This window comes from Sus scrofa, chromosome 13, assembly GCF_054392235.1.
Source record: "Sus scrofa isolate SSC_HxYL_T2T_F1_AM1 chromosome 13, Sscrofa_HxYL_maternal_Yorkshire_Landrace_v2.0, whole genome shotgun sequence".
Classification (NCBI taxonomy): Eukaryota; Metazoa; Chordata; class Mammalia; order Artiodactyla; family Suidae; genus Sus; species Sus scrofa.
In genome coordinates this window covers 155,140,606-155,167,395 of record NC_139395.1, presented here as the reverse complement: position 1 = coordinate 155,167,395, position 26,790 = coordinate 155,140,606, and the positions used below count along the sequence as shown (strand labels likewise).

General features: G+C 44.4%; 1 protein-coding gene across 1 annotated transcript in view; it reads left to right on the top strand.

Moving 5' to 3' along the window:
• Positions 1–1,786: 1,786 nt before the first annotated feature.
• Positions 1,787–26,790, top strand: part of NR1I2 (nuclear receptor subfamily 1 group I member 2) — a 32,515-nt gene continuing 7,511 nt past the window's right edge. Inside the window, exons 1-3 of the mRNA NM_001038005.2 lie at positions 1,787–2,025; positions 23,186–23,404; positions 25,861–25,994. Coding sequence (NP_001033094.2) covers positions 23,208–23,404; positions 25,861–25,994 — 331 coding nt within the window. The 5' untranslated portion in view covers positions 1,787–2,025; positions 23,186–23,207. The remainder of the gene's footprint in view (positions 2,026–23,185; positions 23,405–25,860; positions 25,995–26,790) is intronic.

Genomic DNA, 26,790 nt, shown 5'->3' with positions numbered 1-26,790 from the left:
CTTTTTTAAAAGCAGTATTAGATTCACAGCAAAATTGAGAGGAAAGTAAAGAGACTCCTCATATACTCTCTGCCTTCCACATGTATAGCCTCCTCCACAGTCAACATCTCCCACCAAAATGGTAAATTTGTTACAATCAATGAACCTACACTGACACGTTGCAATCACCCAAAGTCCACAGTTTACATTAGAATTCACCCTTTGTGTTGTACAATCTATGGATTTAGATAAATGTATAATGACATAGATCTGCCATTAGAGTATCATACAAGAGTATTTTCATTGCCCTAAAAATCCTCTGTGTGCCCAGAAAGACCTACTTTTAGTCTTGGAAATAGAGTTTCCTGGAATGAATCCCTAACCATTTTCAGCCTTACAACCCCCTGTGGCTGTGGTCAAGACCTTCTGGTCATAGCTTCTCAGGGTACCAGGGGTGCCACCAGCTCAGCATGTGGCCCTCAGGGCTCACTCAAGAGGAGGCTTTCACTGGGATCTGCATCCAGTGTTTTACTCATTCTAGGTCTTTACTGCCTGAGACCCAAGTAACCTCCCAACCAATGGGATATATAATCCACTGCTCCCCAGTCCTTATAGAATCCCCTGGGAGTGGTCAGGAATCTGACTGAGAGAAAAGAGCTCCACACCCATGGGTCCTGGTCACCACCGCTGCTGCAGTTCCTTCCCAGTGGCTGTGTAGGCTGCCTTATTTTCTGTTTGCTGGGAAGCGCAAGGCAAGCAAGCACTTGAGAAATGTCAAATGCTGGAAATCCCAAATTGAGGGGCAAGTTAAGTGGAAGAGAAGAAACCAATTTAACTAAAAACCAAGAAACCAACCAACCAAACAAAAACCACACTTATTCTTGCTTTTCTCATCTGTATGCCTGGATTAAGTAAGACATGAGTTCAAAATAAGAACAACTTAAAGCAGGAAATAAATGTAAGGAAGCCCAAAATTTCACATGAAGATTACCATAATAATTTGTGGGGAATCCCTTGTTCTCTTCCTCACCTGTCTAATCAGCAGTTCCTCTCTCCTCCGCCCTCTCTGACTTTCTCCTTGTGGCTAGGACTCTGCTTACTATTATCTGAAGCATGTACCTAGCCCACTCCCCACATCTGCCATAAAGCATCCTTAAAAACAAAGTAAGTGGAAGAAACACCACTTTGGGCTTTTGTCCCCTCTTTTCCCTTGAGAGCTAGGACAGCCAGCAGCCGCTGCTGCTGGGAACCTGAAGGGTTAGGCTAAGGGAGCGAGGGGCTCCTGGTAGGGCCTGGTGGAGGAAAAAATACTGAGACCTTCCCCCATGGTCCATGCTCCCTGCTCCTGCTCAGCCAGTTGGAGGCCTGAGCCACTCGTCACACTCTTGTCAGGTGTGCTCGTCCCCCTCACCTCACACTCTTTCCCTCCCCCTGTGTGCCTCTCTGTCTCTTACACAAACATGTGGGTTTCAAGTCAAGTAAAATCATTCAAGAAGGCAGCTGAGACAAAGGAAGAACTGTTTGGAGATCTAAGCTCAAATTAACTTTGCCTCAGAGGCTAAAGTGTACAGATCCTCAGATGCATGAGACTTGCTCAGAACTAATTCGATGAAGCAGCTACTAGCAACATTCCTCCCCTTCCCCTGTGTTTTACAGTGAAAACAGAGAGAAAAAGTGGGGGGTGGATAATGAGAGTAAATACGGTAATCTGGTCATTTCCAAGTTCAAGTGCTGGACTTGGGACTTAGGAGTGCCAGACAGGGGCCACTCACAGCCTACATCTGACCTGGACTGATATGTGGATGAGAGAGAAGATTGGCTCCAATCCTGGGAAATAAACCGATGAGTAGGACAGGGAAGAGGAAGCACTGCCCTGATTTCAGCAGGAGTGGCAGCCTCTCGCCCAAACGAAGTGTTCACTCCTGAGAAAAGCAAAGGATTAAGCTAATGCTCCAATCTTTAACAAGGCCGCTACTTCAGGGCTACTGATATTTTGATCAAAGCAGACCTCACCGAAGTCAGAGCCAAGACGTTACCACCAAGCAGGTATGGTTTTTCTTCCTTTCTCTCTTACTGGGGGCAGACTGCTCCCAGGTCCATGTGTAAGAAGTATGGGAACACAAATGTATCTTACCTTTGAGGTCAGTGTGTATCATGTTGTCCTCGTTGCTCTCCACGTTTCCGGGATGGAAAAAAATCATGAAGGCAATCACTTAATATTGGTTCTCATTAACAGTACTTCCTTGTCCGGCATTTGCCTCCCAGAGAAATAATCACAGAGGCAATCTCAATCCTACATGAAGTGCCATGAGTGAAACATACAGGTAGCCCCTTCTCTGCCATAGAGGTAGAGTCTCCTGACTCAGAAAATACCACAGGCCAGGACTGGAGCGCTGGAACTCTGGGAGAGGGAGCACCCCAGCCCTGGTTCCTTTCATCTTGTGGCGTTATGTTGTAGACAGACACCAGGATCAAGGCTGAGACAAAACAGCATGATAGTCACAGGCCCTCCCACGATTCGAGAGGGGTCCCATCTAGGCCTGCCATACTTTGAACAGCCCTGGTACTGAGGTGTTTTTGGACCAGTGATTTTTCTGCCTCTATATGCCAGAAGAGGCACCTTGTCCCATAGAACTGACCCTCTCCTACATGTGCTCAGGGCCACCAAGCCCTCCTCCCCACATCACAGCCCAGCTGGCTGAGGCTATGGCCAGACATTTTGCTTTAAGGCAATTCAGCACTGGGGGATGGTCAGGCGTTACCTCTGAGGCCACCACACCTTAACTCAGTGTGTCAATTGTGGCAGGCCTTATCCTCCCATCCCATGGGAGGGTCTGTGGTCACCACCAAGATGGCCAAGGGAACTGGATTATCTTCACTGGGATGGGTGTTTGGTCTCTAATGATCTGTGCAGAATGGAAGGTATTCTAAGCAAGGCCCCAGAGGCTACTGCTTGTTTAATTAGTTGGTTAATAAGAAAGATGATTTTTCCACATGCCAAAAATACTTATTTAAAATACATATTTAAAATACACTTTAGTTATGTAATAAACTTAGTCTAAACAAGAAGATGGCCAACTATGGCTCGTATGTGAACCATTTGTTTTTACAAATCAAGTTTTATTGGAATGCATCCATGCTCATTCATTATATAGTATTAGTCATAGCGCTTTTGCCCTACTACAGCAGAACTGAGTAGCTGCAAGAACCAGTCCAGTTCCCAAAGCCTAAGATAGTAACCATCTGCCCCTTTACAGAAAAAGTCTGCCAACTCCTAGTCTCAAGCTATCAACTCGTCCCTCAATTGTTATGGAATAAACATAATAGACAACCACAAAACTGATAAAATGAAAAAGGAATATGTGAAGCTAAATTCTCTTTTAGCCATCCTGCCAGTGCTGATTCACTGTTCCCTCCAAAGTAACTGCTCTTACCAGTGTGATATACTTATTGCCAGAAGGTCTCCTCTGCATTCACAGACTCATACATCCTAATATACTATGCACTGTCTTACAAGTCTCCTTGTTCTCCCATTCATTCCCATATTCTATGTGGAGACCTTCCATATCTATATATAGTTTTACCTCGTTCATTTTAACTGCTACATGGTATTCCACAGAATACAATCCTTTCATTTAGCCATTTCCTGTTTGATAAATATTTCAGCTGTTTCCAACTTTTCACTCTTACCAACAATGCTACAGTGACCTTCCTTGTCTGTGTCTTCCTGTGCTTGTGTGCAAATGTTTCCCTAAAGGAGATACTGAGAAGTTGAACTGCTCCATCACAGGACAGGTGCATTAATTTTTGATACTGCTGGATTGTCCTCCACAGTGCCTGCACCATTTCATACCCCTCCCAGCTGAGAAAAATGGTTACTATTCCACCACACCTTGATTCTTGTTATTTATTAAACATTCGATTTCTTTTTTTTTTTTTTTTTTTTTTTTTTTGGTCTTTTTGCCATTTCTTGGGCCACTCCTGCGGCATATGGAGGTTCCCAGGCTAGGGGTCAAATCAGAGCTGCAGCCGCCGGCCTACACCACAGCCACAGCAACACGGGATCCGAGCCTCATCTGCGACCTACACCACAGCAACGACGGATCCCTAACCCACTGAGTAAGGTCAGGGATCGAACCTGCAACCTCATGGTTCCTAGTTGGATTCGTTAACCACTGAGCCATGATGGGAACTTCTTTAAACATTTGATTTCTTTTCCAATTGGATGAGTGAAAATAGTAACCCATTTAAAAATATTTAAATTTCTCTGACTACTAATAAATTAGTTTGCCTGACTGGCAAAGTACCACAGACTGGATGGCTTAAACAGCAGAAATTTATTTTCTCACAAGGAGGTCAAAAAGTCCAGGTCAAGGTATTGCAGACTTTGTTTCTCCTAAGGCCTCTCTCCTTGGCTGGCAGACTCTGCCTTCTCCCTGTGTCCTCCCACGGCTTTCTTCTGTGAGAGTACCCCTGGTTGTCTCCCTGTGTCCAAATTTCCTCTTCTTACAAGGACACCCATTGTGTTGGGCTAGGGCCTACCCTAACGACCACATTTGAAGGAATTACCTCTTTAAAGCCCCTATATTCAAATGCAATCACGTTCTGAGGTACTGGGGGATACCAGTCAACCCATAACAGCCCGTGAAATTGGGCTTTTTTTTTTTGGCCACGCCCATGGCATGAGGAAATTCCCAGGTGAGGGACTGAACCCACGCCATAGCAGCAATCCAAACTGCTGCAGTGACAATGCTGGATCCTTAACCCAATATCCTGTAAGATAACTCCTGTACATTTTAAAAATATAATTCTTGGCTATTCTATTTCCTCTTAATGGCTCATTCACATCCTTAGCTCATTTTATATTGTTATCTTTTCCCACCCATTTGAAGGAGTCTAATATTTATTCTTGATGCTAATCCTTTGACATGTATAATAAACATTGTCACTTGTGTTTTAAATTTTGGTTGCACCATGTTTCTAGTCCACAGAAGTATTTATAATATTGCTTTTGCTATAATTATTTTAATGTAGTTAAATTTATCAGTTTTCTCCTTTATGGATTTTTCTTTGGTTCTTATTTAAGAAAAACTTTTCAACAATGAAGATCATGACAACATTTTGGCACTTTTTAATACTTTTTTATCATTTAAAAAATAGGTCTTTAGCCCACCTGGAACTTATTTCTATTAATTATTCCAACAGTATTTATCAAAAAGTCTGTCCTTTTCCTATTCATTTGAAATGTCACCTCTATCATGCACTAAATTCTCTATTTTATATGTCTGTTCCTGGATACTCTGTTACTTTGTATTTATTTCCTATTCCTCAGCCAATTTCCATTACAGCTTTACTGTTTCTAATTGATTTTTTACTGATATATAGAAAATCTATTTTGTATTTTGATACTTTGGCTGATCACCTCATTAATTCTCTTAATCACTGTAAAAGTTTATTTTCTGTTGATTCCTTTGGAATTTCTTGGTAGACCTCATTATATGTAACAAGAGTTGGTGGTTTTTTTTTTTTGTTTTGTTTTGTTTTGTTTTATTGCCTTTCCTTGACCTTCTAGCACAATGCTAAAACAGTCTCAGGGCTGATGCATACAGTTGTAGATGTTGTACACTGCACAATTCTAGGGGTACAATTCACACTTAGATGTCCTAGGTGTTCTTGGCATGTTCCTGATTTACGTTCATTGTTATTTCATACTGTAAATTCATATTTCCTGGAGCTATCTCTGCAGGATTCTTTGGGGCTGGGATTGTGTCACAATCTGGGAACAACATAGGAGTGTTCACTCTTGCACATGAGGTCCTTCTAGGTACTGTGATTTGAAGGGGACTGGGAAGAATTCTCTGCCACCTGATACCTGCTCATCCACCTGCTATACCTCCTGAATGTCTCTGATCCACTGAAATAACAAACTACAAGGAAAATTAAGAGACATAGCTAACCCCCTCACGCACTATGTTATACAATTCTCTTGGGTCTCTATGAATTCCAAATAAAGACCTAATCTATAAAACCATAGGCAATAAGAGCACTTCATGTGCATGTAAGAGAGAGGCAGTTAAATCAGAGGTCACTGCACCTTGTTAAATATTGGAAGAGGGTACGGGATGTACTTTGACTTGGGCTGACCAATGTCTAGGAATAAACCTTCTGACCTCTTTGATGACTGTGTCCCAAGAAGCACAAAGGTCAAATTTCATTTCTGGGCCCTGAAGGTAGCAGCTGACCTTGCATATTTAAATTCATACAAGGTGATTTTTGCTGAGTGTCCTCTGTGTGTCTGTCCCATGCCAGGGCCAAGGAGGGGGAGACTTTTGTGCAGAATATTTGATTTATTTCAAAAAATTATAAATACACCATCTCATTTTATCCCCATGAGTTTTGTGACAAAAATTTAACTTGGTGAATCTATCTGCATCATAGAAAGAATAAGAATAAAGGGGAAAGAAAAGAAGTTTTGTCATTTACTGCTTTTGTGACCTTAGACACACCTCGAAGCCCAATTTCCTCATTTGTGAGGGAATAATACAACCTGCCCCACCCTGCTTAACTGCGGATTAAACCCTGCTCTGCCCACCTCCCAGCACCTCCACATGAGATAATGATTTTGAAATCATTTTGTTTTTGTTTTTTTTTTTGTTGGGTTTTTTTTTTTTTTTTTTTGGTTTTTTTTGTCTTTTGTCTTTTTGTCTTTTGTTGTTGTTGTTGCTATTTCTTGGGCCGCTCCCGTGGCATATGGAGGTTCCCAGGCTAGGGGTTGAATCGGAGCTGTAGCCACCGGCCTACGCCAGAGCCACAGCAACGCGGGATCCGAGCCGCGTCTGCAACCTACACCACAGCTCACGGCAACGCCGGATCGTTAACCCACTGAGCAAGGGCAGGGACCGAACCCTCAACCTCATGGTTCCTAGTCGGATTCGTTAACCACTGCGCCACGACGGGAACTCCTGAAATCATTTTGTAAGCAACAAAACCTCTGCAATGTGAGTTAATAAGTTTACCAAACTTCTCCCTTTACTGAACAAAGGCAACAGCTTTATACGCTTCACTGTCGACTTCTTAGAAATTTGATTCTTATATAATTTCCCTTTACCTGCCTTTCCCCCTCTTTATCCTGTGCCTCCCCCCACACACGTGTCTGCAGATATACACATATTGTAAAATACACATATTATATATACACAAATAAGACATATAAACATCAAACATATGAAATAATCTTGTTTCCAACAGCTTCTATCCCTAAGATCATGACTTTGCTACCACTGTCCCTTTTCACTTAAGATTCTGTTGCTTTGACCCCAAGTTGCTTACTCTTTCCTCCCTATAATCTCAGTGATCTGGTTCCAAAGCTTTTTGATTTGACTCTTCTGAAGATTAAATGTATTTGCATCTCCTCCCCACACCTCTTGGGAGGGGGCTATCTCACCCCCAAACGTATACTGACTTTAAGCAACAATTCATACTGCCAGCCATTTCACGTTTGGTCATTTCCTCTATTTTCTGGAATGCTAGAGATATTTTTATTACCTTATCCTCTGCCCAACGCTTGGTCATGGTCTCCATCACGTCCTTTTTCTAACTTGCCCATTTTCTGTCTGGGTGGTTGGATTTCTTACGTCCTGCTGCTCTGAGTGAGGACTGCAGATGGGTAGCATCATCACCAGCATCCCTAAGAAGCCGGCCAGAAAGGCAGGAAGGGAATCAGGCCCACCCCAGATCCAGGGGTCAGAATTTTCATTTTAACAAGCTCCCCAGGTGATCTGTATGCACCGTAAAGTTGGAGAAGCTCCATCCTAGATCAGGAGCATGTGCTCAGAGTTGCCTTAAGTCCTGGGGATTCTGAAGCAGGTGTGGAGTAGTAGGTAATGGTCTTGGCTGCTAGAGACCCAGGCCCTATAGAGATTTAGATGTGGTTCAAAAACTAAGGTCATTCAGGATCAAATGCAGCTTACCTGACCTTCCTATCTTTTTACTCCTCACTGTAGTGCTTTTAGCCACTGTTGCTTTTCTTTCTTCTTTCCTGCCTTGTAGCTTCTGTCTCCTCACAGCTCCTCCTGGCTCTATGTCACACCTTCTCTCATATGTCCCAGTGTCACCTGTGCAGGGCAGGACTGACCTCTGGGGGCACTCACCTCCGTCTAGTATTTTGCTTTTTCAAAATATTCTCTAAATATCTGACCAACATTTAGAGATAGGTGACTTTTTAAATTGTGTACAATACACATAATATTTACCATCTTAACCATTTAAGTAGATGGTGCAGCAATGTTAAGTATATTTATTCTGTTGTGCAATCACTCTCCAGACCTTTTTCATCTTGTAAAGCTGAAGCTCTACATGCATTAAACAAGGACCTCTTCCCCCAGCCCCTAGCAACCACCATTCTACTTATTTTTAACTTTATTGAAAAAATAATTGCAAAGATAGTTGTATATATTTAAAGTGTACAGTGTGATGATTTGATATTCACACACATTGTAGAGTGGTTACCAAGATCAAGATAATGAATACATCATCACCTCACAAAGTGAACACAGTGAACTTGTGTGTGTGTGTGTGTGTGTGTGTGTGTGGCAGTGGGGGTGTAAGAATGCTTAAGATCTGCTCTCAGCAACTTTCAAATAAATAAATAATACTGTTAAAAAAAAAAAAAAAGAGTTCCCGTTGTGGCTCAGTGGAAACGAATCCGACCAATGACCATGAGGTTGTGGGTTCGATCCCTGGCCTTGCTCAGTGGGTTAAGGATCCGGCGTTGCCGTGGTCTATGGTGTAGGTCCAGATGCAGCTTGGATTCTGCCTTGCTGTGGCACAGGCCGGCAGTGGTAGCTCTGATTCAGCCTCGAGCCTGGGACTCTCCAAATGCCGCAGATGCGGCCCTAAAAAGCAAATAGGTAGATAGATAGATAGATAGATAGATAGATAGATAGATAGATAGATAGGTAATATGCTACCGTTAACTGCCACAACTGCCACCACTCTCTGTTTCTGTGAGTTTGACTATTCCGGGTACCTCACATAAGTTAAATCACACAGTATTTGTCCTTTTGTGACAAGCTTATTGCACTTTGCATAATGTTCTTAAGTTTCATTCATGTTGTAGCATGTGTTAGAATTCTGTTCCTTTTCCAGGCTGAAACTATTTCATAGTATGTATACACCACATTTTGTTTATTCATTTATCTGTTGATGGACATTTTGGTTGCATCCACTCTTTGACTGTTTTAAGTAACACTGGTGTGAACATGAGTGTGCAAATATCTCTTCAAGACTCTGCTGAGTTCTCTGGTGGTGCAGCAGGTTAAGGATCTGGCATTGTCACTGCTATGGCTTGGGTTGCAGCGGTGGCATGGGTTTGATCCCTGGTCCTGAAATTCTGCAGGCACAGCCAAAAAAAAAGGAACTTGCCTTCAATCCAGAAGCGGAATTGTAGGATCATATGGCAATTCTATATTTAAGTTTTTGAGGAATCTCCATACTGTTTTCCATCATGGCTGTATCATTTTACATTCCCACCAGCAATACATAAGCATTCTAATTTTTTCGTATCCTTGCCATCACTTGTTATTTTGTTTTAATGATAACAGCCATCCTAATGGGTATGAGGTGAGGTCTCATTGTGATTTTGATTTGCATTTCGCTAGTGATTAGTGATGTTGAGCATCTTTACATATGCATGTTGGCAAGTGATGTTCCTTTTATATGAAACGTTTATCACGTACTTCAGAGTCAAAATAAGTAATTTAGTCTGTGCAATTTTCCAACCAGATGACTTCTTGAAAAGCAAAAGTGTTTAGATGATAAAATAGTCCACTCATGCCCTGCACACAGCCCTATACCATATATTATTCTGTTTCTGGCTGTGTCTGCCAATTTCAGTAAGTTGTGGAGGGCTGTCCAGGTAGTTAGCTGGACGGCCCTCTGTACAGGCATAAGTGCCCCTCATCACTCCACAGAGACCAGTCTGTACTGTCAAGGAGTGTTTCAAATCTCTACTCCAGAGTTGTGACTACTTTGGTAGGAAAAAGACCAATGTATGGTTTACCTCATTATTCCAACAATGTTTTAGTGCCCTTTGAATATGATGACCCCCTTGGAAACAGCCCAGCCAGCGGGCCCTTTAGTTTGTATGCCTGACATTCAGATTCACTAGGAGAGGATCTGAATGGGTCAGTGGATCTCTTACCTCTGGGAAACAGACACTGCACTATGCCTCTCAGGCCCCAGGAAACCTGTGGACCCTTTGCTCAGTGGTTGAACCTGGTCCAACCAGGAGTCCCTCTGAGGGCAGCTGTGGGTGGGACAGGCCCACTGAGCACGCTCCTCTGGCAAGGTCAGGCTGGGTGAGTACGTGAGTCTCCTTCACAAGGACAGAGATGGGAGGTTGTGAACACATGAATTTAACACCATTTGTCCCCTTGTGTAATTGTCTCACAAATGTTGGCATTTTTATCTGAAACATGCTGTCTTCCTCTGATGTGAGGGGAGGGGAGAGTAAATTTCTATCAAAAGCTTTCCTTGATCTTGCTGCTTTTCAAAATCCCAGATCTCATTTTCCCTCCTACCTTGCTGCCAACCCCTGTTATCTTGGAGCCAAAGCCCACTTTGCCCCCTTCAGAGTTGCCAGCGGAAGAGTGAGCATCAATCCCTGTCACTCAGGCAAGAAGGCAGCGTTAACAGCGTGGCAGGGAGGCAGGTGGGGTCAACCACAGGCCAGGGAGTCCCACTCCATCCAAGCCATGGAAGGGGCCTCTCTGAAGACTTCTTGTTTAGCCACTTCTGTCAAGGCATTTGGGCCTGACATCAGCATTGAAAGATAGCACAGAGGAGAGTGCGGTAAAGCTCTGTCTGCTGGTCTGAGATGTAAGCTCCCCTGGAGACTGCAGCAGACTGCGTGGCTTAGTTTTCAGGTTGCATGTGTGTGTGTAGTTTATACATACATATGTGTGTAGTTTCATAGGTTTTATATATGTGTGTGTGTACATACACAGACACACACACATATCTGTAGTTTTCTAGGTACAACAGAACCAGAGCAGATGTGGATTTAAGCTAATGAAGCTTAGGTTTCTGGGCCCTCACATGTGCTCCTCCCCACATCATTTGCTTCTGTAACATTTTTGAAAGTAAGATATTTAGCCACAGTTGTCTTAAACAACTTCTGCTCACTGCCTTATCTTCCTGAGGTCAAGTGGTGATGGAATGGCTGTGGCATGATGGGGGTCTGGCTAAGGGCAGTGAGTTGGAGATACCTTCAGTTTGGCACATGGCTGCAGTTGCTGAGGCAGAGCGGAGTCACTGCTAGCCATCCAGCATGGACATGGTGCCAGAAACGCCCACTCTGCCTGCTCGTCCACCGTGCTGACAGGAAAGTACAGGGCCTGCATGTGTCACATCACCGTGCTCTGCGGTGTCCAGCACAGGCTAACAGAGGGGACCAAGGTTTCAAATGCGTGGAGCCAGAACTTAACCTACGGAAAGTCCCTCCAAATATGAGAAAAAAAAATCTTGATAGAGGTTTTCTTAAGTTGACTTAGTTGTAAAGATAAAACTTCTCCACTATCATAATAAAGAGTAAATTTGATCAGCAATGCTAGAAGATTTCATTATCTTCTATTATTTATATTAAAAAAAAAAAGACATGGCATTCTCATTGTGGCTCAGCAGGTTATAAACATGACTAGTACCCAAGAAGTGTAGGTTCAATCCCTGGCCTTGCACAGTGGGTGAAGGATCGGGCATTGCTACAAGCTGCAGCACAGGTCAAAGATGTGTCTTGGATAAGGGGTTGCTGTGGCTGTGGAGCAGATCAGCACTGCAGCTCCAATTCAACCCCTAGCCTGGAAACTTTCACATGCCATAGATGTGGTCCTAAAAAGAAAATAAAAAGATGTTACAAAATCATTGTTCTATGAAGAGTATAATTCATTTTCTATTGCTGCTGTAATAATGCAGAAACTGGGAGTTCCCGTCATGGCATAGCGGAAATGAATCTGACTAGGAACCACGAGGTTGCGGGTTCAATCCCTGGCGCTGCTCAGTGGGTTAAGGACCCAGTGTTGCCGTGAGCTGTGGTGTAGGCCGGCAGCTGTAGCTCTGATTAGACCCCTGGCCTGGGAACCTCCATATGCTGCAGGTGTGGCTCTAAAAAGACAAAAAAAAAAAAAAAGAAAAGAAAAAAAGAAAAAGAAACTGGTGGCTTGATACAAGGTATATCACCTTACAATTCTGGATGTCCAAAGTCCCAAATCAGCACCACTAGGCTAAAATTAAGGTGTCACCAAGCGGGTTCCTTCAGGCAGGCTCAGAGGAGAATCCTTGCCTTTTTCAGCTTCTAGATGCCACCCCCGTTCTTGGTCTCTTCTTCCATCTTCAAAGCTAGCAATGCAGCACCTGAGCTCTTTTCCATCATCACATCTCTTTCTCTGAATAAACCCAGGAAAGACTTTTAAGGACTCATGTAATTAGATTGAGCCCACCTGGGTAATTCTAGGTAACTCCCCAGCTCAAGGTTTGTACCCTCAATCACAGCTGCAAAGACCCTTTTGCCATAGGTTTCACATATTCCAGGGATTAGGGTGTGAATATTCTGGGGGGTTGTTATTCTGTCTTCCACAGAGAAAAGTCAAAGATATCAGAGAAGTGTGTCAGGCAATTAATTAAAATGTTATGCTATTTTCCTGGATTTTGTGATTTTACCTGTCCTTCTTAATATTTGTAATTTATTGTGATTTCTCTCTTATTCTTTCTTGTAAACACATATTCTCTTTGGTACTTAATTATGTACTTGCAACTTTGTATTTTTTTTTCATAAAGAAGACTCCCTCAAGTGCATAATCCTCGGACCCCACCTAAGCTGACTCAGGGGCACCTCCACTAACCTGAGATCTTGGCAAAATCTCTCACTGCAGCCAGGGAGTGCCAAGCAGAGCTGACCAGTGTCTCAGTGACCCTCCTGTCTGTGCCCCTGGAGAGTCGCTTCCCCAGCAAATGCAGCATGTGGACAGGCCCTAAGGGATGCTCTGAATGATGGACAAGGGATGGGGAGGCAGGAGGCTGGGGCCTCTGAACTGCCAATCTCCTGCTTTGGCAAGTGCCTCCTGGAGTCACACAGTCAGCTGTTTCTCCCTTGTTTATGGCTACAACACTGGGCTTGTCTGCTTTTCTCTTGGGGGTCCTTTTCAGGCCTCAGCATTAACCAGCAGCTCTTCTGCTTTTCTTTTTGTAAGTTACCTTATGAAAAACACTCCATACCAGCAGTTTCTCTTCAGCCATGTTTAATCTGCCCTCTTCCTCTCCTATTGCTGCCTCCTCTCCTGCAACAGTGCTACTGGTCAAGGCCAGGTCCTTTGCTTGGGCTTGAACTTCTTTCACTCTGCTCTCGCCTCTGTCTGAACAACAATCCCCCACTCTCACGTCCTTGGTGTGCATTCTCCATGTCTCTCAACCACATCCCAACCCTTGAGGAGGGCTTCTCTCTGCCTCCCTTCTAGCATTTACTGTTTCCTGCTCTAGTGAGAATTTCCTCCTTCACACGCTCTCTGCTAAACTTCAAACTTCACAGACAGCATCTCGGACCTCTTACTGGGCGTCTCTTTCTTGCACATAGACAACCACTTCCCACGTCAACACCCGATTTCTGGCCAGTTGGCCCAGGTCTAGCCACAGCACTGCTCACGTGATCTCTAAATATTTGACTCCAAAGGTTACTAGTTGATGGCTTCCCACTCTCCTACTTTCCTTCCCAACACCTTTCTCTAGTCCTTCCTTTTCACATGTTCTTTCTGCAGGGGAGGACCGTGCATTTCACACGTTTTTTTCTAATGTTTTCTAGTTTTGTGTTGTGATCAGCCATCTATCCCATATCACTGCGTCACCTCAGATCGTTCACGCTGAGGGTGCTGTATATCACAGCCGACTCCCCTGTGGATCAGGAAATCCTGAAGCAGCGTTTCATTTGGCCTAATTTCAGAATCTCCAACTGCTGTTAAGTCCCCACCAAGCATCAGGCTTCCTTTGTGAGTCTCTGGTAACCCTTTGTCCTTCACTGTTGGTCCCAGCTCAGCCCTGGGTTCCATCAAGTTCCCATCCTGCAGACTGCCTGTGCGGTCCTTTCTTTGCTCCCTTTTCACAAGAGTCCTATGCTAGTCTCCTCTCTCCTCTCCTCCTGGGGACCCTTGCTCCTTCTACAGCAGAAACCATTCATGTTTTCTTTAGAATCCCCCCCCACCCCACCCCCCACCGCCCGCCCTTATCCTCTGGCCTGGGGATGACCACTCTCCTTCCTTTCTTTCTCCCCAAGTTCAACACTATCTCCCTGAACTGCATGCTCTCCACCCTTCACCCCAGCAGGGGGCAGGGAGGGTCTCTCTGGGTCAGCTTCTGAGGGCAGGTACCTCCACAGCTCCTCTTCGCATCTCTCCCTGCCAGATCCGCCTGTGGCAACAACTCCAGAATATCACACTCCGCTCTTCCTTTTCATGCAAAGGCCACATCAGCCTCTCCCAGCAGATTCATGTTATTTATGAGGATCCTGAGCACCAGAAAATTTAGTGAGTGGAGAGAGGCAAGGGTCAGTGACAGGGGCTAGACCCTCTTGACAATAAAAGCAGGACAATACCTGCTACATCTCCAACCCCCGGGGAGCAAAATCCAAAGTCCTCTGACCTCCAGGTGACAGTGGGATAGCTGGTCCTGTTTGGTCACAATTAGTCATTCCCATGTGTATACCCATGTATGTCTTCATGGAGGACCTCCCTTCTCCTTTATTTAACAGGGGATCCAGGTCCTTTAGGAAATGAATCAACTGTCTATTTATGTCATCCTGGTCAGGCCACTGCTGCATGCACACAGGACTGAGCCTGCAGCAACATCAGTGGTTTTCTTAGGCAGCACACTGTAGAACCACCCTGAATGTGCAGCCCACCCCAAAGCTCTCCAAAGGCCCCTTGCCAAAGTTGGTTTTTCTAAGAGCTTAGTAAAAGGCCCTGGCTGGTGAAAAACAACAACAAAAGACTTCAATAAACAATGAATAAATGACAAAGACTGAGAACCACCAAATCTGCAGAAAACAGGCAGCATGAGCCCCAAAAAAACTGCACATCCTTTTAGTTGTATGGCTGTCTGTTCACATGAGTCTGCTTAGAAAGGGAAGGTGATGGAATACAGATGGAGCCTCTTTGGAACTGGTCTAGGGCCAGTGAATGGACACGCATTCCTCTGAGCGTGAAAGAGAGGACCAGCAGCTCTCCAGAGGGTATGGGACGAGATGCTTCTCCAGATGTGGGACGAGGCTGGAGTAGCAGTAAAGTTCCTTGGTCCTTTAGTTGCTGCAACCAACACTGAGATGGCAAGGACTGAGGACCTTAGGAAATCATTTTCTATCCAAGAACAGAGCTACCTCAAAGGAATCACATGGCATGGAGACTCTGTTTGAAATGAACTGCCTGGGAACAAATCTACACAGAAATGAAGGAGGTTTAATAAATGGTTCATCCATTCAGAATTGAATTTTGTGAAGGATGCAGCACAATGCTGAATTAGGAACACAGGTTTTGGAGTCAGACTGACCTGGGTTCAAATTCTGGCTCCACATCCTACTAGCTAAGCAATGCCAATTAATCACCTGCCCAAAGAGCTGGGTGAGGATGTGCACACTCAGGGCAGCAAATCTCAGGGCAGCAAATCCCAGCCATGTATAATTACTAAACATTAATTTACTCATAATTTATTGACGGCTCTTCCTTGCTGAGAATTTATCCCATCTTTAGTATTCAGCCTAAATAGAAGAGTGGATTTTACAATTAATTACTTTTGCAAAAGCCTCACTGAAGTATTTTAGTTTCATGGACTACAAGAGGCGATCATTTCAACTCTCTGCTCATTACACTTCAGATTCCCAAGCAGTGAGGAGCAGGTGCAAACCTCAAAGTAAACAGTTGGATTCAACTGAAACTGCACCTCTAGCTTGTCTTATTAAATTCACATGAAAGAGATATGTGGCTGGCACACACCAGTCACCTAGTTGCTGTCATTTTCCTGCCCAGAGGGCATCATTTGGTAAGGAAGACTGATGTGAGCATGGAAAAGGATCATGACTGCAGGTGCCAGCTGGCATCCCATCCACCCCAGTTCAGCTCTACATGTAACAAAGCCCCAGGCATTGTTTCCACGATATCTTGCCATCCAAACTTACTAATTACACCACTTACCATTTTATTTTCTGTCGTGTTCCTCTGTGTGGACTCCCAGCTGTCTGCTCCTCATGGCATGGGCTGGACGCTTAACTGGGCTGGGAGGCTCAAGAGGGCTTGCTCACAGGTCCAGGGCATGGTGGGGACAGCCAGAAGGCTAGGGCAGCTGGGCCTCCTTCATCCTGTCATCCCAAGGCTCTTCCTCTTCACAGGGCCTGGCTGTGTGGCATCAAGACAGACCATCTTTCTCCCCCAGAGGTTCAGGCTCCCCAAAGGGCAAAAGCAGATGCAACCAGGCCTTCTTAAGGTTTAAGAAGGTTTAGGCCCAGAACTGGCACAGGGTCACTTCCCCATAATCTACTGGTTAAAGCAAGTCATGGTCCATCCCTGATTTGTCCTGGGAGGGGATTGCACTAGGATGTAAATTTTGGAGGTGTGGTTTATTAGGGCCATCTTTGGAGAAGAGCCATCACAAATGGGACTTCATAAGAATATGAGAGAATGGGAGCTCCCATTGTGGCTCAGTGGTTAATGAACCCAACCAGCATCCATGAGGACGTGGGTTCTATCCCTTGCCTCGCTCAGTGGGTTAAAGATCTGGCATTGCTGTGAGCTGTGGTGTAGGTTGCAGATATGCAGGATCTCATGTTGTGGCTTTTTTTTTATGATTTTTATTTTTTTCCATTATAGCTGATTTACAGTGTTCTGTCAATTTTTCGCTGCATAGCAAGGTGACACAGTCACACATACACGTATACATTCTTTTTTCTCACATTAGCATGCTCCATCACATGTGACCAGACATATTTCCCAGTTCTACACAGCAGGATCCCATTACCCATCCATTCCAAAGGCTATAGTTTGCATCTGTTAACCCCAAATTCCCTCCCTCTCCCTCTTGGCAACCACAGGTCTGTTCTCCATGTCCATGCTTTTATTTTCTGTGGAAAAGTTCATTTGTGCCCTATATTAGATTCCAGATATAAGTGAAATCATATTGTATTTGTCCTTCTCTTTCTGACTTACTTCATTCAGTGTTAGAGTCTCTAGTTTCATCCATGTTGCTGCAAACGGCATTATTTTGTTCTTTTTTATGGCTTAGTAGTATTTCATTGTGTATATATTCCACACCTTCTTAATCCAAACGCCTGTCGATGGACATTTAGGTTGGTTCCATGTCGTGGCTATTGTGAATAACACTGCAATGAACATGTGGGTGCATGTCTTTTTTAAGGAAAGTTTTGTCCAGATATATGCCCAAGAGTGGGACTGCTGGGTCATATGGTAGTTCTATGTATAGTTTTCTAAGGTAACTCCATACTGTTTTCCACAGTGGTTGTACCAATTTACATTCCCACCAACAGTGAAGGAGGGTTCCCTTTTCTCCACACCCTCTCCAGCATTTGCTACTTTTGGACTTACTAATGATGGCCATTCTGAATGGTGTGAGGTGGTAGCTAATAGTAGTTTTGATTTGCATTTCTCTAATAATCAGTGACGTTGAGCATTTTTTCATGTGCTTGTTGGCTATCTGTATATCTTCTTTGGAGAAATGTCTATTCAGGTCTTTTGACCATTTTTCCTTTGGGTTGTTGGCTTTTTTGCTGTTGAGTTGTATAAGTTGCTTGTATATTTTAGAGATGAAGCCCTTGTCAGTTGCATCGTTTGAAACTATTTTCTCCCATTCTGTAAGTTGTCTTTTTGTTTTTATGGTTTCTTTTGCTGTGCAAAACTTGCCAGTTTGATTAGGTCCCATTGGTTTATTTCTGCTTTTAGTTCTGATGCTTTGGGAGACTGACCTGAGAAAACATTTGTAAGACTGATATCAGAGAATGTTTTGCCTATGTCCTCTTCTAGGAGTTTGATGGTGTCTTGTCTTACATTTAAGTCTTTAAGCCATTTTGAGTTTATTTTGGTGCATGATGTGAGGGTGTGTTCTAATTTAATTGCTTTGCATGCAGCTGTCCAGGATTCCCAGCAATACTTGCTTTAAAGACTGTCTTTTTCCCACTCTATGTTCTTGCCTCCTTTGTCAAAGACTAATTGACCATAGATGTCTGGGTTTATTTCTGAGCTCTCTATTCTGTTCCATTGGTCTGTATGTCTATTTTAGTACCAATACCACACTGTCTTGATTACTGTGGCTCTGTAATATTGCCTAAAGTCTGGAAGAGTTATGCCTCCTGCTTAGTTTTTCTTCCTCGGGATTGCTTTGGCAATTCTGAGTCTTTTGTGGTTCCATATAAATTTCTGGATTCAAACAAAGCAAAAGTTATACAAATGCTATGGAGTGAGATCCTGGCACTAATTCTAACACCCCATCATTAAGAAAATAGGGAATGTATTTATCAGACACAGAGCAAGTCAATATCTCCCCTCTGTCCTTTTGGAGACATTTCTTTCTTCTTGGTCTTTGTCATCTATTGAGCCTCTCCTGTGACTCATGCATCATGTTCTAATTGTCACTTCTCTTTGGGGGAAGGGCATTTATATCAATGGCTGAGGGAGCATCATCTCACTATCTCTGATTGTTTGAAGTTTATGGTAATTTATGTGCAGAATCCCTGCCACTATCCCCATAATCCCAGATTATATGATTCCTAATAGCTCCTGAATGAAGCTGAAAACTTAGAGGATTGTTCTCCAATTAATACTCTGAAACAATATCGTACATATCAAAATTTCCCTTCCAGTGATACTCTTTGATTTTGGAACACTTTTTGTGCCTGTGAACCGGGAGAGGGTTTCATAGCAAGCCTTGGGCTAAAACAGTGACTTCTGGCTTTTATAGAAACTGAAAAAGGGCCAACATAACAAGTATCTGGTGGATGCTCAACACATGCCTATTGAGTGAAATGATAAATGCTATTATGAATAAATGATTTTTCAAAAGACCTGGAACACTGGGGTTCGGTAATTGTTAGTTGCCATTTTAGTATCTGCCCCACCCCTTTAAAATTTTTTTTAAATTATTGATACAATTGATAGATCGTATTCTATCACTTTTAGGTGTACAGAGAAATGATTTGGTATTTGTACACACTGTGAAATGATCACCATCACCATCACTTATTCTCTAACACTAACTCTGAACCTTAGGCTGCCCCAGCTATCAGCTGAAAACATCTGCCTTGGTCTTCTAACAGGAACGTTTCCCATACAGTCGACACTTGAACAAGGCCAGGCTGAGGGGTGCCGACACCCCTTGTTCAGTCAAAAATCCATGTAAAACTTTTGAATCCCCCAAAACTTAACTACCGAGCTTACTATTGGACCTGAAGCCTTACCAACAACATGAACAGCAGATTAACATGTATTCTGTCTATTGTATGTGTTATTTTTAAAGTAAACTAGTGAAAAGAAAATGCAGTTAAGAAAATCATAAGAAAGAGAACTACATTTTCAGTGCTGTGCTGTTTATCAATACCATACGTTGACATCATCTGTTTACAAGATGAATCATCTGTCAATACCTACATCCAGGATTGTCTTATACAATAAAAAAGACTGTAGATGCTACGTTTGTTACTAACATTAGACACTGAAAATGAAAAGATAATGTGAGAAAGAAGTTCATGTTTATTTACAGGTATAATGATTTGTCCACTGATAAAGAAACAATACGATTGCTTTACAGTAGTTTCATATGATCGATATAAGATTACTTCACATAACCTAGTCTATACACTAATGAATGAATTATTATAAAATATTTATGGCACACGAATTACAGTCATATTCATAATGTAGTACTGGAAAAAAATTTTTTTAAAAAAAACCTACCTGTGATAGGATGATATGTAGTTTTCCAATTACGAGAGAGTGAGGTCCACTGTACAGCAATGTAAGCGACAGAATAAACAGTTAAGAAAACATATTATTAATTTTATATTAAAAATCATTTACCTTATGCTTATGCAAGGATAGACAGGTATCTACATATATATCATGGGTGCGTGGCACATCCAACTTTCTTAATTTGGGGGAATATCTTTAGGCTATGTAGTTTGTCTGACAGTTTTTTCAAATTATTGCACATCTACAAAAAACTTTCCAATATTTTTATTCAAAAAATTGGCATATAAGTGGATGTACTCAGTTCAAACCTGTTTTGTTTCAATGGTCAACTGTATTTACATTTTTTTTTTTTTTTTTTTTTTTTTTTTTTTGCTATTTCTTGGGCCGCTCCCGCGGCATATGGAGGTTCCCAGGCTAGGGGTCCAATCGGAGCCATAGCCACCAGCCTACGCCAGAGCCACAGCAACGCGGGATCCGAGCCGCGTCTGCAACCTACACCACAGCTCACGGCAACGCCGGATCGTCAACCCACTGAGCAAGGGCAGGGACCGAACCCGCAACCTCATGGTTCCTAGTCGGATTCGTTAACCACTGCGCCATGACGGGAACTCCCTGTATTTACATTTAATTATCAATATATTTGTTATTTCCCACCATCTCATCTTATGCTTTTGTATCATCTTTTCAGTTTCTTTTTGTCTCTCTAGTTAGATTTTTTTCTTCTTCCATTTCTTCTTTTCTATTAGCTTCCAAGTCATGAATTCTACTTCTAGACTTTTAGGGGTTACCTAGAAATCTTAACAAACACACTTTACCAATTGGAATTTGAGTTATTATCTTTCTCTTCCTTCAACAATACAGATCCTTAGAAAATTTTCACTGTGATCACCCATATTCTAACTTGTTTTTGCACATTTGTGTTTTGCTTTAATTTCCAAGACAATGTTAAAACTGGCTTATATAGTTGCTGTTTTTAGGATTTATGGTCAATTTTTAAATTTAATTAAAAATTTTTTGCAGTCCTCTTTCTTACTCCCAAATTCCCACAGCCAGACTATAGTCCCTTTCTCCTTTGCTTTTAAGTATAGTTGGTTTATAGTGTTGTGCCAATTTCTGATATACAGCAAAGTGACCCAGTCATATTTTTTATTATTATCTTCCATCATGGTCTATCCCAAGAGAATGGGTATAGTTCCCTGTGCTATACAGTAAGACCTCACTGCTTATCCATTCTAAATATGATAGTTTGGATCTATTAATCCCAAACTCCCAGTCCATCCCATTCCCTCCCCCCTGGCAACCACAAGTCTATTCTCTGTCTGTGAGTCTGTTTGTTTTAGATTCATTTGTGCCTTATTTTTAGATTCCACATATAAGTGATATCACATGATATTTGCCTTTCTCTTTGACTTACTTCACTTAGTATGAGAATCACTAGTTGCATCCATGTTGTTGCAAATGGGATTATTTCATTCTTTTTTATGGCTGAATAGTATTCCATTGCATATATTTACCACATCTTCTTAATCCATTCATCTGTGGATGGACATTTAGGTGTCTCTATGTCTTGGCTATTGTGAATAGTGCTGCTATGAACACGAGGCATGTATATATCTTTCTGAATTGTAATTTTGTCTGGATATATGCCCAGGAGTGGGACTGCTGAATCATATGGTAGTTCTATACTTAGTTTTCTGAGGAACCTCCATACTCTTCTCCACAATGATTCTCCAATTTACATTCCCACCAACAGTGTAGGTGAGTTCTCTTTTCTCTACACCCTCTCCAGCATTTGTTATTTGTAGAATTATTAATGATGGCCATTCTGGGATTTATGGGCAACTTTTATTCATTTTGCAAATCTGGTCAATTTTATAGTATTTTGCTTTCCTTGTATCTTCAACCTCTTCTAGTACTTACTTAAACACATTCTGTGTCTGCTAATTCAGAGGCTCTTTGCATGTCTAATTCTGCTGTAAGTTGTTTTTGCTGGCGCTTGCTCATGGTGCCATGTCAGTCTTTGATTCAAGATTTATGAGTTTTACTCTTATTTCTTGAAAATTACTTATGTGATTCTGTGTGTCTAGGTGGAAAGTGAGTTCTTCTAGAAAGGAGGAACAGCATCTGCTTCTGTGGGTGTCTGGGAGTACTACCAATCCAAGACCACTCTAAATAAATTTTTTTGTGTGTGGCTTTTGTAAACACTTACGTACATTTTTTTTGCAGGGGAAGCCTATACGAGGTCAGGATTATGATTTGAAAAATCAGAGGATATTCCTACACACACCTCATTGGTCCTAGTTTCGTCAGCTGATTTTATGTGCAGTGTTCGGGGGGGGGCAGGTAAATTTCTACTTCATCCTTACAGGTGAAACTGTTGGCTGTTATTTGTCATGCTGTTACAAACAGTCATTTGCATGCTGATTTTATTTAAATTTTTATTTTGCTTTTAGAAAAAGCAACATCATCTATGGTGTGATGGCCTAAAGAGACTCTGGGAAAGAGTAAACAGGACAGCTTCTAATTTCCGCTCAGCGCCCTTAGTACCCATTCCAAGTCATATCCTCCAGGTGAAAGTTGCCTGGGGAAGACACTTGGGTACAGCTCTAGTAATGGGTACAAGCTCTTTGATTACTCACTTCCACCCCAGCTCAACCAGGACTTATGCCATTTTCTCCCTGCATCTTAAGCTTGGATACTCTCTATCCTCATCGACTTGGTTACTCAATTAAAAAATCTCCTTCTGCTCAGCCTTTTCAACTCTTTCTGGGAGCTTGGGCCATGACACACCTGAGGAGCCATACCTCTGGTCTCCCAGTTCCAGAAATTACCTTGAATAAGTGTCCAGTTCCATGGGCTGCTCCCTGTTAAGGCCTTTGACCAGCTCGTGGCCTCCTAAGCTTAGTCCAACCAAGTACTACTTCTATGGTCCAACCCAGATAGTCTTGGCCTTTCTCATTTCTTTCTCTCTCCTGTGTTCTTGTTGATGTGTTTTATTCCAGGGCCCTATCACTGTTTAAAAAATGTCCTGGTCACACCTCTCTTTAAAACAATTCTAGTGCACTTCCCCCAATACTCCCATTTCTTCCATGAGAAATCAGCTTTTGTGTCTACAGAACCAAGCGTGAGTGAGGCACAGCAGGCTGCCTCAGCACACCCCTGTCCAGCCCTCTCATTCCCTGTGGTTTTTTCACTTCTAGTCCAAGAGACTCACAAGCAAAGCTGGAGGTGAGACCTGAAGAAAGCTGGGACCATGCTGACCTCATGCAATGCAATGAAACAGACTCCACTTCTGGAAATTCCACCACCAATGCAGATGAGGAAGATGAGGGTCCCCAGATCTGCCGTGTATGTGGGGACAAGGCCACTGGTTATCATTTCAATGTTATGACATGTGAAGGATGCAAGGGCTTTTTCAGGTAGAGTTATCTGTCAACTTTAACCCACCTGCCATCCCTGACACACTGGGTAACATCTAACTGGGGTTCTGCCATTAGACCCCTGGGCACTGCCTTAGGGCCTCAGCTTGACCTCTCTTCCAGGTTCAGAGTGTGGGCTGGCATTAAATAAGTGAAGACTATAACAAACCAGCTCACCTAGTAATGGAGAGGTCCAAAAAATGAAGGACTGAAAAGTCCCAGCTCACAGCAAGAGAGGCCTACACAGAAGGCTCACATTGTTCAAATGAAGAAAGAGAAAGAGCACAATTCAGTGCAGGCTCAGGACCAATAGGAAGAGGCAGCAACCAGGACAGGAAGGGGCTGTCTTCAGGGAGGGGTAGGTGTGTGGAGGGTGGTTCCCACCGCAGGGACACATTTGGGCCCCTGTGCATCTCAGACAGCCAGCCTGACTTGGCCTCTGCCAATTTCCTGCTGGCTGGACATTTAAATGGAAATGGGCCCTAGTGCCAAGGCCCATCTTGCAGTCCTACCAAAGCTGGGCTGCTGGTCAGTTGGGTGGGGGGCAGAACACACAGGGGGGCATCCAGCCCAGAATCATCTCAGGGAGGCACTGCAGCAGCCCAGTGTCCCCCCAGAGTAAAAAAATCCAGGGCTGAGGTGGTCAAGTTTGAGCTGTTGGCAGGCCCCAAGCATTAGGTCCGGGCAGGTCCAAAGGCACCTGAGTCCCAGGGAGAAATGAACATTCATGTCTATGGGTCTTAAACAGAAGTGGACACAATGGTGCTGTCAGCTTGCTCTCAGCTCCAAGCAACAACTCTCCACTCAAAGTGTTTAACAATAAGGAAAACATGTCACCTCTCATATCTACAGGTCTGAGGCCTTCAAATGGTTGGTGAGCTCAGCAGTCAGTCCTTTTTCTCTTCTGCCATCAGAGTACGCTGACCTTGCCTGCTCCCCTGGGGCAGCAAAGTGCCAGGGGCTCAGGCAAGAATGACAAGGCTCAGTGAAGGAACAGAGAGGCCCCTCTCCTCACCTCTCTAAGAGCAAGGAAATCTTTCCCCTCACCTCATGTCAGCTAGAACTGGGCCCCAGCCTACTCCCAAAGTGGCTACTAGCACGCTGATAGATCAGTGAGCTGGGCATATGCCAATGTGGCCACATGGACTTCTGAGCCAGACCTGGATGCTGCCAACAGCATCCATGCTGACTGCCCTGAGGTGTGGGGACCACTCCGGTGCAGTCCTGGGCCAACCCCAAGGGAGGCAGCATTCTGTAGTAGTCAGAGCTTGGATCCTGGCATTAGGCAGACCTGGATTCAGACTTCAGCTTATCATTTATGTAGAGGACAGGGAGCGATCTGTCTTCTCAAGGACTCATTTCTGCTAGGCAGATGACATGATGAATTTTACAGGGTTCTAAGAATTAAATTTTCAAAGCTTTGCATAATCTGTAGCCCTGCATCTGATCCACAGCAAATGCTGATAAATATGGGGTCCCTCCCCTCTATGCTTTTCTGGGTGGGCTCTTACAAGGTAAGGTATCTCCTACCCAGGCCTGCAGGGGAGGGGGTGACATTTGTGAAAGATAACCCCTGGGCTGGTTGCTAGCCTTAGGTTTAAGACCTCAGGCCTCCTGGTTCAGCCCCCAGGGTTTACTCGGCAGCCATACCTCTCTTGTTCTTCATTTTCCACACTGCTGGCCCAGAGTCTGAGGCCAGAGCCAGAGAAGAATTTGTTTCTATTCAGCTGTGAAAATGGAGGGCAGAAGGATAAAGTTAGGGCTGCACTGACTGGGTCTGTTGCAGAAGTTCTAGACACCTGGGCTGCAAGGGAGGGTGGGTGTGCTGGAGTCTCTAAAAGGCATCTGCCCCTCCTGGCACAACCTTGAAAACCCACCTTCCCCTGTATCAACCTTGAAAATCCACTTTTCCAATGGGGAAGCCTTTGTCTAGTGAGCTAAAAAGCTTCCCGTAGTCCACCTTGGCCCCCAGTCTAGATTGCGGATGGGGAAGGCAAAGGGATTCTTATGTTTGTTATACTCCAGGGGCCAGGTTTCCCCTGGCTCCCTCCTCCAAGAGGGGGAAATCCACCTCCATGGAAACATGGCCCAGGTCCTCCTGAGAGTGCCTGGGGGTGAGGGGAAGGGGACAGGATGCGGAGAGGAGCTGGGCTGGGCCTGGAGCTGAAGCATCCCCGAAAAGTGCAAGCCCTATTGGAAGCAGGGTCCACTTCCCAGGGGTGAATGTCTCCTTCCCCCACCCCCTCCCCTTGCCTCCAGCAGGCACCTGGGCCTCTGGGAAAGCCCAGCACCAACAGAAGTCTCAAGAGCCCCTGCCTGTACCTTTTGGGTGACCCTGACCCAACTCAGAGGCAAGGGCAGGGCACACAGAGGATGTGACTAGCATCCATGTGTAGAGGGAACAGGGAACTAGGGTGCCCCACGCGGCCTACCTTTTGCTCTTTGTCCTCTGGCAGGAGGGCCATCAAACGCAATGCCCGGCCCCGGTGCCTCTTCCGGAAGGGCGCCTGCGAGATCACCCGGAAGACTCGGCGGCAGTGCCAGGCCTGCCGCCTCCGCAAGTGTCTGGAAAGCGGCATGAGGAAGGAAAGTGAGCAGCATACGACATGGACAGGCGTGGGCTCCAGAGCCGCAATACTGGGTGGGCGGGGGGGGGGGTGCGTGGGGGGGTGCGTGTGCGCATGTGCAGCCCCGCTGCATCCACGTGCGCGTGCGCACAGGAGCAGGCGTCAGCTTGCGGTTCAGGCGTTGTCTGCACCGCGCTGTCTTTGAGCTGCTGGAGGGGTGGACCACCTTCCTTCTCTCCCCTGGGAGGCCTCGTTCTCTCTGGCCAGGGTCGTGTCTCTCCCTTCCTTCAGTTACCCTTGCGACATTCATTTTGTTCTTTCATAGTTGTTTTAGTCAAACTAGGGGAGGTGAATTGGGGGCAGGAAACTGGAGACCCATGGTATGTATGATGTCAGCCCACCTTCTACCTGCTGCCCAGAGCCGGCATCCTCCAGAGGAACTGTGTGTGGCCAGTGACAGAGAGAGTCTCATTGCCCCTGTCTAGCTTTGGTATAATTGTGCTCCCGGGGGTGGCGGGGCTGGGGGCAGCACTTGGAGATGAAAGCACATGGGGAAAAGCCTGTAAGCTTCCAGAGCCTGTTTATCTCCATCAGTCACAAGGGACCCTAGGCCTGGGGCAGCCTTTCCGGGCCCAGGTTCCCTGGGAGGTTGGGCAGAGAGCCTTTCCAGCTGTCCCTGCTGTCCCCTCCCCACAAGGACCTCCACAGTTTTGCTCTGCGCTCACAAGTGGGCTCCAGAAATCCTTAGGAGACTCTAAGGCTCCAGGCTAGGTAGGAAGTGGCTGGGCTGATATTTCTTGCTAAGTAGGAGCCCCAGCT